Genomic DNA, 13,138 nt, shown 5'->3' on the forward strand with positions numbered 1-13,138 from the left:
TGTCTCTGTTGAAATAAACCTGTTTCTATGAAAATTGAAGCTTTTGTTTTTTTTGCAGCCCACATAAACTTAAACCTTTTTTATTTGGCCCATGTTAGCCTTTGAGTTTGACATGCTTGGTCTACATGGTTGGCTTAGAACATAAAATGAAAGGACTAATGCCCATCAGGCCCTTTGCTTTTGTGGGTGTCAGGACTATTCCCTTTTGTGGCTGCTGTTGGGACCTCCCTAGAGAGGAGGGAAAGGAGGACTCAGCTTCCCAATTCTGTTTGTTTTGGAGAAGGCTTTGAATTTGGGCCAACTGTTATTAATTTCTACAGTGAAGCCCAGACAACACATCAGGTGTCTCGTCTCTGTCTCCTGTCTTCATGTTCCCCTTCAGCTGCTCACTGACACAGGCACACTGTCCTGTCTTCATAGGGCCTGGGAGCCTGGAAAGTGATTTGAGACCCAAGTTCCTGGTCAAGTTCTCAGGTTCATTTTCAGTGTGGTTAGGATTAAGAGCAGATCTGGGTGGTGGCTGTTACAGTAAAGACCACAGTGCCTTTCCTGTATGTTAGCTTTTTCTATTTTGAGTCCAACCCCACACACATTGGAGCAGGGCTGCAGGATTATCCCTTTGTATGATGTATGAACAGAATTTCTGAGGATAGAAGTCGAGTGACTTTTCTGTTTTCAGTGCTCAGGTATTAGGAATCTAAATTCCTTTCCCAGGAGTTCTCACTCAAACTGGAGATTCACAGTTATCATGCAGGCAGTAACTGTAGGGCCATCAGAGGCCTCACCACTGAGAGGAATACATGCTGAATGGTTTGGAGGAGACTGGAGGGCGTAGTACCTGGCGATAGAGACCTCACAAGCACAGAGCAATCTCAGAGGCTTCACTGAAGACGTCAACTGTACTTTGAAGGTTGGGTGGGACAAAATGGCAGAGAAGCAGGAGGGAATCCAGGCTGGTATATGACAGCGGCAGATACAGATGTCCCGTTGTACAGAGTGTGTGACAGAAGGAAAGAAGGCTGCCTGCCAGACCAAGGGTTGGGGAGGGAGTCGTGGCAATACAGGATGTCCTGGTTCCAAAGTCTGGGGCCGGTCTGAGTGTCCCCATCCTTTCCCAGCTCCCAGGAGCCTGTGTGGAGACGTAGCCTGGTGTTGGCCATTCTTTCACTGTCCTTGCCTAGTGGAAACTGAATGTGAGACCCTCATTTTCAGCCTTGTTGCAGTTCAGGATCCGTGTTCGGTTGATTTGACATCCTCAGTAGCTCTGGCGCCCAAGCAGGTATGGTACCCCTCTGCTGCGGCAGTGGGCTGCTTGCTCAGAACAGCCCGGATCAGCCAGTAGCCAGAAGGAGGTGGAGAGCTGGGCTGTGAGCACCCACAGCTGCTGCAAGTCCCCGCAGTGTGACCTGTCTGGAGTTCAGGGCTGGGCCTTCCATATTCCAGCAGGGGCAGCTACCTCTTCAGTGACCTGGTTCTGAGCTGTGGCTTTAGGACTTGTTTATGAGCCATGACTCTGTTTCTTCAACCCTTACTCAATACTGTAAGCTGTTGAATATGCCTAGAATAAATCTCTTCCTGCTGAAACTAGGCTGTAGTGGATTTGTTCTCTGAAGCTGAGCCCATGCTTTACCCTTTCTGGGCAGCTATGCATGTCTTAACAGTGGAGAACACATGAGGTCAGACATCGAGCACATTGATCCCCTAGAAAAGAGAAGTGGTTTCATTATGATAGCTTCTAACTGAGTTTATGATGGAGCCGGGACTTCACAATGCTTAGCCAGAACTGCAGCTGCCTAGGTGGCCTCTTAGCCGTGCAGCCAGGAACTTGTGTAGAACTACTGAAATAATTCCCACTTTACTTCCTCATGGTTGGTTTGGAGCCAACACAATGATATGCTTCCCAGAAGGCAACTGCCTAGGAGTGAGGGGAAACCTCTCCATCTGATAATTAACCATATCTTCGGCATCTGACTCACCAAAGAAATAAAGCTATCCCACTGTTTGATGATCAAAGCATAGGCTGATCTGTCTGGGACTCTGTGGTATAGTGGATTCTGAACATAGTGGGGTGGGGCATCTGGCCCCACAAATGAACCCCCACCCTGAGCAGGAGAAAAGAAACACACACACAAGTCCTGGCACATGGCCTTACTAATGTGGGAGCAGTGGGCCTCCCAAGGATTAACTTCCGACCCCTCTGCTCCATAGCCCCCTGCTCCAACCTCCCAGGCAGAGTAGAACTGATCATTGGTGGTGTGTCTCTACACTTAGCCTAGAAGCTTCCTGGAGTCAAGGACCACGTTTTCCTTCCTGTGTTCCACAAAATAGAAGTGTTGATAGAAGAAAAGTGAGCTGCCACACAGCTCAGATAGTAGGCAGGAGCAAGGAGAGGAAGCTGGGGGCAAATTTCATCTTACTTTTTAAAAACTTACCTTTTCCCCCTGTTTTTGTTTGTTTGCTTGCTTGTCAAACAGTGAAGTTCCATATGGAAAAATCTACCTCACCACCAAACAGTAATTTCTCTGTTTAAGGGTTTGCACAGTGATGCCACCTATCTCTTCTGGATGTTATGGTAGGAGCCCTCCACACCCATCCAGTGATGTCACAGTTGCTGGGGCTCTTTGTAACCCACACATCCAGAGGAGGGCAACCTCAGGAGATGCTCTTTGCTCTGTGAGCTTAACCACTGGGTTCCTAATCTCTGCTAAGCACTGCTAAAAAACAAACAAACAAAAACTCCCTGGGAAGCTCCAAAGCCCCTGAAGGCCCCTAGGTGGGAGCATCAGTATGTTTCAAGACCTCAGGGTGATTCCATTGTGCAGGAAAGCTTGAGAACTCAGTCTGATGGCAGAGGTTTTGCCAAGGACACCAGTATGAAATCAGAAGCTGGACCAGGACCCAGGTTCCCTCCTCTTGGGAACTACAGGTTGAAGAGGTCAGTTGGCCCCACAGAGGCCCTGACACCTGTCATCACAGGGGACAAGTAGGCCTGTGTGCACTTTGGTCAGTGCAGGGAGGAGGTTTAAGGGCTCACTCGGGAAGAGGAGACCACCGTGAAAAGAGACCCCTTTATGGAGGCAGATGCTGAATGTCACCACCAAGGTGTTGGAGTGTGGCCCACCTGTCAGTCACTCAGATTCCTTCTCCGTGCATTGGGATCATCCTACTTGCTACCAAGGAAAGCATTGTGCTGCCCAGTGCAGTGTGATTCCCAGATCTTCCTCTTAGGGGTTATAAAAATAATCCATGGAAGGAAAACCAATGAATTATTTTCAAGCAATGTGCTGGAATGAGGGACTCCCGAGTTAATCATAATAAATAGTTACTGCCCTCCAGAATCAATTAGATTAGTACAAACAAACAGTAATACAATGTGATGATTCTATCGGAAAAGTTAGCACTATGTTACATGCTCAAGCAGTGGTAAAAGTGGGGGCTGGCTTAATACAGGCTTCCTGAGGTGCCACACCTTGTCCTGTGCCATCTCTTCCATGCCCAGTGCCCCTTGCACATATGCAGCTGAGGAAGTTGCCACTCAAAGGTTACGTTAACTTGCTGAAGTCTCAGTTAATGAAGTTAAGTGGGGTTTGACCCCAGTTCCATCTCCTGTTCTCCTGCAATGGCCCCATGAGAGGGAGAAAATGAGTTGAGGCTTCATGGAAGGTTCTAGAAGGGAGGTGAGACTGGATGGATAAATAGGAGACACTGGGAAGAGGAGGATCTCAGGAAGAAAGGCAGAGGGGTATGGGTGGATGTCCTGTTGACTGTGGAATCCCAGCGTCTGGCCCATGGTAGGTATTCGATGTACGATGGGGTGATTAGGTGGGAAGGACTCCACTGAGCTTGGAACAGTGAGGACTTGTAAGAAGTCCTGTGTAGGTGGGGTTAAGCTCAGGGGGTGCCAGGCTCCAGAGACAGCTGGAGAAGCAGATAATTAAGGGTCACATCATCACTGAACTGGGAGGGCCTCAGTGTGCTAACTTTATCCTAGAGGTGACCAACTTCATGAAGGGTTTAAAGCAGAGGGCCAAATTAGTTGGCTTTATAAGTAGATCACCCTGATGTCTAGATGGTCTTAAGAGAAGCAAAATGGTAGACAGGTGCCTAGATAGAAGATGCCTGGGACACTATGGGCCTGAACTGAGGCAGGGACAGTGGGATGGACCAGGGAGAACATAGAGTCGGAGTTAAAGAGGGAAGGGGCTTTGTCTTACCACCAATGTCTCTAGTTAGTGCACAGTCTGCCGCTCCATTCAGAGCATGGAAGGGATCAGGGCACATTTTCAGAATATGTGGCTCTAACTACACATTGTGACAAGAAGGTGATATATCCATAGCAGTGCTCCATTCATTTAAAAAGTTAACCTGCAATTCTACTCCTCAGTACACCTAAGAAAACTGAAAACATGCAAAAACTTGTAGACAAATGTTCATCGCAGCATTATTCATAACAGACAAAAATCAGAAACAACCCAAATGTCCATGTAATGGTGGGTACATGTAATATATTTGTCAACCACACAGAATGTACAACACCAAGAGTAATACTAATTTAAACTATGGATTTCAGCAAATAATAAGGTATCAATATTGGCTCATCGATTATAACAAAGTCGCCGCCTTAATGCAAGATGTCGAGGGGAAATGTGCAGGAAGAAAGGGCATAGAGGGCTCACTGCATTTTCTGTTTAATTTTAGAGTAAACCTGAAAGTGCTCTAACAAAGTCTATTAATTTAAAAAAATACTCCCTGACAAGATGTAGCCATTTAATATTTTTAGAAACAATTTGCTGCATGGAGTGGAATCTTTGTGTAAACAAAGATGCTGAGAAAAGAGTCCTGATGCCCACTATTTAGGCAAAGCCAGTCTTTCTGTAGGAGTTTTTTAAAAAAATCTTTATTACTGAGAGTATTACAGATGTCCCCCTGCCCCCGTTGCCTCCCTCCACCCAGTCCCCCGCCCCCCAGGCCTTCACCACCCTATTATCTGTGTCCATAGGTAATGCATATATGCATACAAGATCTTTCCACCCCACTTCCCACTTCCCTCTGAGATTTGTCTGTCTGTTCCATGCCTCTGGTTCTATTTTATTCATCAGTTTATTTTGTTCATTAGATTCCTTGTTAATTTATTTTGATTTTTAGGTTCAATTGTTGATAGATATGTATTTATTGCCATTTTATTGTTCATATTTTTTATCCCTTCTCCTCCTCCTCATCTTCCTCCTCCTTCTTCTTCTTGAGTACCCATCAACATTTCATGTAATACTAGTTTGGTGGTGATAGACTCCTTTAGCTTTTTCTTGTCTGTGAAGCTAATCTTGGTTGTAGGTCCTTGCTATTCATCACTTTGAATATTTCTTGCTATTCATCACTTTGAATATTTCTTGCCACTCCCTTTTGGCCTGTTGAGAAATCAGCTGACAGTTGTATAAATGCTACCTTGTAGATAACTAACTGCTTTTCTCATGCTGCTTTTAAGATTCTCTTTTTGTCTTTAAGCCTTGGCATTTTAATTATGATGTGTCTTGGTGTGGGACTCTGAGTTCCTCTTGTTTGGGACTCTTGAGGCTTCCTGAACTTGCGTGTCTACTTCTTTCACGAGGTAGGGGAAGTTTTCTGTAATTATTTTTTAAATAAGTTTTCAATTTTTTGCTTTCTCTCTTCTCCTTCTGGCACCCCTATGATGCAAATATTAGTATGTTTGAAGTTGTCCCAGAGGCTCCTTACACTATCTTCATATTTTTGGATTCTTTTTTCTTTTTGCTGTGCTGATTGAGTGTTTTATGATTCCTTATATTCTAAATTGCTGATTTGATTCAAATTACAACTTCTCAATTCACTGTTCCAGTGGGAAAAAGCACGCAGACTCACCTTGGTTAAAACCTGGTTCACAGTGCCCGGCCGGAGTGGCTCAGTGATGGTAGAGCACCAACCTATGAACTAGGCGGTCACAGTTCAATTTCAGTCAGGATACATGCCTGGGTTTTGGGCTCAATCCCCAGTAGGGGGCATGCAGGAGGTAGCCAATTAATAATTCTCTCTTATCATTGATGTTTCTATCTCTCCCTCTCCCTTCCTCTCTGAAATCAATAAAAATATATTTTTTAAATAATAAAAGATTTAAAAAACTGGTTCATGGTTAGTGCTGACAGGTGCTGGCCATATCTGCTCCTCCCTGTAACCTCATGCCACAGCAATGCCAAAACAAAAGGAATAAAATTCAATTAAGATTATATACTGAATTGAATGGGAGCCTAACTTTTCTTGAGATACTCCCCAATTTTGCTTTAAAACTTACCCTAGACCCTGGCAGGGGGTTCAGTTGGTTGAGCATTGTCCCATGCACCAAAGAGTTGCAGGTTTGATTTCCAGTCAGGGCACATGCTTGGGGTTGTGGCTTGATCCCCAGTAGGGGGAATGTCCCCAGCGGGGAGTGTACAGGAGGCGACCAATTGATGTTTCTGTCTCACGTTGATGTTTCTCTATCTCTATCTCTCCCTCTCTCTAAAATATCAATAAAAACATATTTAAAATAAAAACAAACAAAAACTTACCCTGGGAAAATGACAATTAAACCTACAACCACTATGGCTGGGTGGCTCAATTGGTTGTCCTACACACCAAAAGGCTGCTCATTTGATTCCTGGTCAGGGCACATACCTGGGTTGCCAGTTTGATCCCTGGTTGGGGCAGGTATGAAAGGTAACTGATAGATGTTTCTCACTATGATGTTTATCGCTCTCTCTCCCATTCTCTTTTCCTTCCTCTCTTTAAGCATGTCCTCATGTGAGAACTAAAAAGAAAAAATAGCCATGACTCAATGTTGCCCCATTGTGCAACATTTTTCTAATTTAATAAATTGATCTTCCTTGTATGATCAGGTAGTGACATGAAAAATATTGATTTTTGTTATAGATTATACTTGGATCTTGGAACCATCTTAGTACCATGTACAGGAGGAAACACTTTGTTTAACATCAGTTTAGGGCCAGTTTCCCTCACAGACTTGGTGAAGTTCATCAGCTTTGCAGGCTCCTGTGGACCCTTATTATGTTCTCTTGTGTCTGTGGTTTATTTCCTTCTGTTGGGGCCCAAGCAGAGAAGATCACTGGAAAGAAGATGTTGCCCAAAGATCAGCAGGCATAAACCCTGACTTAGCAAACCCTGGGCAATGTGAAGATAAAGTTGTGGCCTTAATCCATTGAAAGAAGAAAGGCAGTTGCGATTGTGTTCTCTGAAAGGCAAGGCTCTGAGTACACAGTGTCTCATGTTTTCAAAGTGGGAAAGTTTCCACAGCTAATATTTGGATGGGCCCACAGTGGTATCTTTATCCCTGAAGCTTGGACCTGCCCCATTAGAGATAAAGGGCCCTTGCTGTGCACCTGCCGAGAGGAAGGCAGGGCTAGCCTATTCTATGCTCTTCTTGTTTTAAGCATAGTTTTGCAAAGAGAGTTCTGGAAGAAAGTGTAACATGGGTGTCTGAGTTGGGTTGTTTTGAAATACACAACTGCTCTAGAGATCCCCTGTCACCAAGACTCCACATACATTTATTCCATCTCTCCACCCAGGACTGCTGACACTTCCATGCTTTGCCAAGGACAACACTGGCCTGTGGAAATGAAGTATTTGCTGACCCACGAACCTGAGCCACCTGGAACTTTCACTGGTAGAGAAGGTGGGAGAAATGAAAAGAAAGCACTGAGTTGCCCTAGCTGGTTTGGCTCAGTGGATAGAGCATCAGCCTGCGGACTGAAGGGTCCCGGGGTTCAATTCCAGTCAAGGGCACATGCCCGGATTGTGGGCTTGATCCCCAATAGGGGTTGTGCAGGAGGCAGCCAATCAATGATTCCCTCATCATTGATGTTTCTATCTCTCTCTCTCCCTCTCCCTTCCTCTCTGAAATCAATAAAAATATGTTTTAAAAAAAAAAGAAATTGCTGAGTATGTAGCCTCCTTGAAAGTTTTATCTAGAGCCTCTAGCCTGGGACAACAAATACTTGTGAAGGCCTCAGGACTAGGCTAAGCACTGGTACCTCTCAGGGAGCTCCCCCACAATAGTGGGGGGCCAGAACACATAGAAATGTGCCTGGGATCCAAGATGCATGCTGTGGAGGAAGCACAATGGACAGAGATAGAACTGAGCAGGGTGTCTGAACTGGATGCTGGGAAATGAGAGAAGCACCAAAGTGATGACCCAATAGGACAAGAAATCACTGCATAGACAACACAGGGGCAAGCAAGAGGATTGGGGATGGGGACAGCATACTAAGTTGAGGAACTAGGACAGGCAAGTGCATGGACAGATACCATGTGACGTGTGAGCATATGCATGTTTAAGCATGAGTGTATTTGTGATCATACAGTGACCTGGTGATTTGATTTGCAAAGTCCTGTGAATATTTTAACACTTCCCCTATCAATAGTCATCACATTTTGTTAAAATAACTTCTTAATTGTCAATCTTCTTATTAGATTACTAGAGGCCCGGTGCACGAAATTTATGCACTTGGGGGAGTCCCTCAGCCTGGCCCTCCCACAGTCTGGGAGCCCTCAGGAGATGTTCGACTGACAGCCCTGTGGGGAGTAGGCCTAAGCTGTCAGTCAGATATCCCTAGCGCTGCTGTAGAAGCAGGAGAGGCTTCTGCCACTGCCACTGCGCTCACCAGCCATGAGCCCGGCTTCTGGCTGAGCAGTATCCCCCTGTGGGAGCGCACTGACCACCAGGGGGCAGCTCCTGCATTGAGCGTCTGCCCCCAGTGGTCAGTATGTGTCATAGCAACCAGCCATTCCAGTGTTCGGTTGATTTGCATATTAGCCTTTTATTATCCTATCTAATAAAAGAGTAATATGCAAATTGACCATCACTCCAACACACAAGATGGCCGCTCCTATGTGGTCAAAGATGGCTGCCCCCATGTGGACACAAGATGACTGCCACAAGATGGCTGGCAGGGGAAGGCAGTTGGGAGGGACCAGGCCTGCAGGGGAGGGCAGTTGTGGACAATCAGGCCAGCAGGGGAGGGCAGTTGGGGGGACCAGGCCTACAGGGGAGGGCAGTTGGGGGGACCAGGCCTACAGGGGAGGGCAGTTAGGGGCAAACAGGCTGGCAGGGGAGCAGTTAGGCATCAATCAGGCTGGCAGGGGAGTGGTTAGGGGGTGATCATGCTGGCAGGCAGAAGCAGTTAGGGGCAATCAGGAAGGCAGGCAGGTGAGCAGTTGGGAGCCAGCAGTCCTGGATTGTGAGAGGGATGTGCAACTGCCCATTTAGGCCCGATCCCGGTGGCAGTTGAACATCCCTCGAGGGGTCCCAGATTGGAGAGGGTGCAGGCTGGGCTGAGAGACACACACCCCCATGCATGAATTTCGTGCACTGGGCCTCTAGTGTAGGATAAAAGTCATGCCTATCTTGATCAACTTTAAGATTTGACTAAGTGGAGAGGCATATGCCATGTTCCTAGATGAAAAAAACTTAATTTTGTAAAAAATATATATCCCAAAATAACCCATAAATTTTTAATGTGATCCCAATCAAAATCCCAATGTGATGCTTTTGTAATGTGATTCTAGATTAAAATTCTACCTGTACAAGTAAATGTAAGAATATTCACACTAAAGTTTTAATTGAAGAATAATATTTTAGTCACTTTATAAAACTGCAATAATGAAACAGATGGTTGCCATGTAGGACTAGCTAGATAAACAGTCCAAAGTTTATCTACCTAGTCCTACATGGAAATTTAGACAGAAAATTTGGGATATATGGTAATTCAGTTATTATAATGGATTAGACCAGCAATTTTCAACATGCAATACCTGACTATTTAGTCAGGGACACTGACCTCTTTTCCCTATTGTCAAACAACAGCCAACATAACAATAGCCATCCGGTGTGAATGAATCAAAATTATACTTATTTTTTGTCAGATTGGCAAAAAACATAATATATTTTTTGGTGTGCCACAGAATTTTAGTAATTAGTTTAGGTGTGCCATGAGATGAAAAAGGTTGAGCATCATTGGATTAGATAGTTAATGGTGTTGAAATAACTGATTTGTCATTTGGAAGACAGTTCTCAGCACACACAGCAAGTCCATCTGTGAGTCTATCCACGAGCACGGTCGTCTTGCATGGCCAGTTGATGTCACTGTGCAGGAGGCAGTGTAATGTGTCTTCTAGGTATGGCTGCCCAGCCGCCCAATGAATATTCAGGAAACCTATATTTTGTCAAGGAAGTCCTGTGTTGTCTGTGTGGGAGTTGTGTTATCTGAGTCTCTTTTTTGAGCACATGGGGTCCACCCTCCAATGGCTGAATTTACATTTGGTGGCAGGCTGGTCCTTCTCCCAGGTGTGAAAAAAAAGTCAACCAAGAACCAGTTGCAAATGAAAAGTAATTTACAATAAATTTACTGGTGGGATTTTAATGAAAGATTTCTAAATGAAGGATTGCAAAGAATTTTATTCAGTACATTTAAGAATACAATTTTGAACAAATTCTGTTACAATTAGTTGAGTGCCTAGCAAGGAGAAAGAAAAAGACAGGAATATCTTTTTAAAAGAAGCTGATTAAAAAATTCTGGTGGTGGAGGGTGGCAATAGTTGCACAATAATAATAATATGAACATAGAGCCACTGAACTTTACCCTTAAAATGTTAAGTTTTATGTTATGTATCTTTTACCACACTGAAAAATAAAAGAGAGCCCTGGACGGGTGGCTCAGTTGGTTGGAGCATTGCCCTGTACACCAAATGGTTGTGGGTTTGATTCCCAGTCAGGGTACATACTAGGTCACAGGTTTGATCCCCAGTTGGAGCGAGTAAGAGAGGCAGCTGATCAATGTTTCTCTTTCACATCTATGTTTCTCTCTCTCTCTCTCTCTCTCTCTCTCTCTCTCTCTCTCTCTCTCTGTCCCTTCCTCCTTCCCTCCCTCAAATCAATTTTAAAAATGTCCTCAGATTAGGATTAAAAAGGGAAAGAAGGAAGGAGCCAGGAGAGAAAACATGGAGGCAAACATAGATTGTGGGGAGGGGCCTACTCCACTCTGCCAGGACTCCCCCCACCTCCTGTGACTGCCTGGGCTGTCCAGGGCTCTCCTGGTCCCCATCCACAGTGTGCCTGATCCTGGGCTGGACTGGGACATGGCACTTTCAGGTCTGTTCCATGTCCTGGGAACTCAGCTTAGTAAACACGGTTTGTTTTCTTCTTTCTCTCCTACGTTGCTACCTCCAAGGACTTGTTTGGGTCTCTGGAAAAGCATTCTTAGACATAGGACATATCATTTGGCAAAGAGACTTCTGTCTTGATGTTTACGCAATGGCATTAGTTGTCATATCTACACCTGTTGGTTAGTGGAAGTGTAGGGTCCTCAGACACCTAAACAAGCACTGTTGCCCTTGGATAGCATGAGCTATTGCCTCTCCTGTCCCCAGTTCCTGGGCACCTCCAAACTGTCCCTGCTCTCTGGTCTGACTTAGACATCTCTGTCCTGCACAGTGCGTATCACAAGCATGAAAGTGCCTGAGTTGTGACTCTCTGCGATTAAATGTGAAGCTCTGTGAGAGCAGAGAACAAGTTGTACCATCTTCAGTACCCACACCCCCGCCAATGCCCCTCACAGAGAGTGCCTCAGGCTCTTGCTCAGAGAGTAAGTGAAGCCTGAGACTCTCCATTGTCCTGTCTTGAGGCAGAGCCTTTAAGTCGTGCACCCAGGTCACAGGTGAGCAGTGATGGACACACACACCTGTTGACACATTGGTGTACACTGGAAAACAGTACGACTGCACTGAGATCTTTCTGATGAATTTGTCAAAAGTCCTATTACTTCCTATGATAGAGTCAGATTGTGGAATCACTCAGTCAAAGGTAGGAGGCTGTTATGGCTCCAGATGCACATATCACATTGCTTTCCAGAGAACACCCACCTAATCTCCACCACAAGCTGTGGAAGCGCCTGCCCACAGCACCCTGGCAGGCATGTCGCTTATTACGGCCTTTCTTAAACAAAGATCATTATGTCTGTTCACCTACTGAACTTCATCTTTCAGTTACAAAGTCAGCTTTTACTGAGAAACCCTCTCAGCACAAAACACATGGAATCAGGACTTAAGGATTCTGAGCTCCAGTTGCTTTGTCTTCAAAAGGGGCTAAGACCAGGACACCTGCAGCTGTAAACTTGATCACTCGGTAGGTGGGGTTTGTGAAAATGCATAGAACCTTCATGCAGAAGGGTCTTCACCTCCACCTAGTCCAAGCTCCCTTTACAGATGAGGAACACTACAGAGTGTTGAGGTGACCATAAGCCAGGGCAGCAGCTTCTCTCCATCCATCCTCACAGAGCTCGGCCTCAGCCCCAGCCCCAGAGTGGCCAGGAGCTCAGACGGGTCTGAGGTCACATGCTCACCCCTCACACTCTTGGAGATGCACTGGGACAGCTAGCCCTGGTCCCAGTGGCAGGACAGACAGGCCCACACCAGGAAAGCAGCCTCACTTCAGAACTATTGCATTGCTGGCTCAGGTGGCTGCCCCACCTCAGGGCTCTGTCCTGCCTTCCTGGTTAAAAAAGCCCTGGTTTCCTCTAATGACATCTCAATGGAGTGGTTAAGCAATTAAAGGAGTTTCTTGCAGCACTCCTGGCCTATATGTTTACCTCCTGTTTAGCATACTGGTTTATGTTTAGGGTGATTCATTTAAAATGGTTTCCTCTTTGCCAGCTTTCCCTCTGCCCTCCCACCTAGTTTCTTGGCCAGTTCCAAGCTCTGGAAGCTTCCGGCTATGATCAGTATGGATGGAACTGCTAAACAACAGCACACACAATGGTGAGTCCTCCAAGTGTTTGTAACTTTGGGACATTTTGGTGGGTGACATTTTGAAGTTATAGTGTAACATAATTTTCTTTCTTTAACAGCAGAGGAAACAAGGACTATTTGATCCACTGAAGCTCCTGAGCAGAAGTGTCGATGGAGTGAGTCCTGGGGGTGCGAGGGATAAGCACGGCTTTTCCTGGGGCAGCAGTGAGCCCATCCCTGTAGCCAGGACGAGTGATGAGAATGAATGTGGTGAGGTGCTAAGGTGGGCTTGTGTCCTGAATGAGCTACAACTCGGTTCACTAGGAAGGAAAGCATGAATGAGTGACATGAC

At 45.6% G+C, this 13,138-nt stretch overlaps 1 protein-coding gene across 1 annotated transcript in view; it reads left to right on the top strand.

Moving 5' to 3' along the window:
* The window catches only part of CRYL1 (crystallin lambda 1), a 248,069-nt gene extending 240,146 nt beyond the window's left edge, over window positions 1-7,923 (top strand). The window contains exon 8 of the mRNA XM_080662129.1: window positions 7,572-7,923. Within this exon, the coding sequence (XP_080518255.1) occupies window positions 7,572-7,580 (9 nt within the window). The 3' untranslated portion in view covers window positions 7,581-7,923. The remainder of the gene's footprint in view (window positions 1-7,571) is intronic.
* The last annotated feature ends 5,215 nt before the right edge of the window (window positions 7,924-13,138 follow it).

The sequence above is a fragment of the Plecotus auritus genome, assembly GCF_963455305.1.
Source record: "Plecotus auritus genome assembly, chromosome: 3".
NCBI classification, from domain to species: Eukaryota; Metazoa; Chordata; class Mammalia; order Chiroptera; family Vespertilionidae; genus Plecotus; species Plecotus auritus.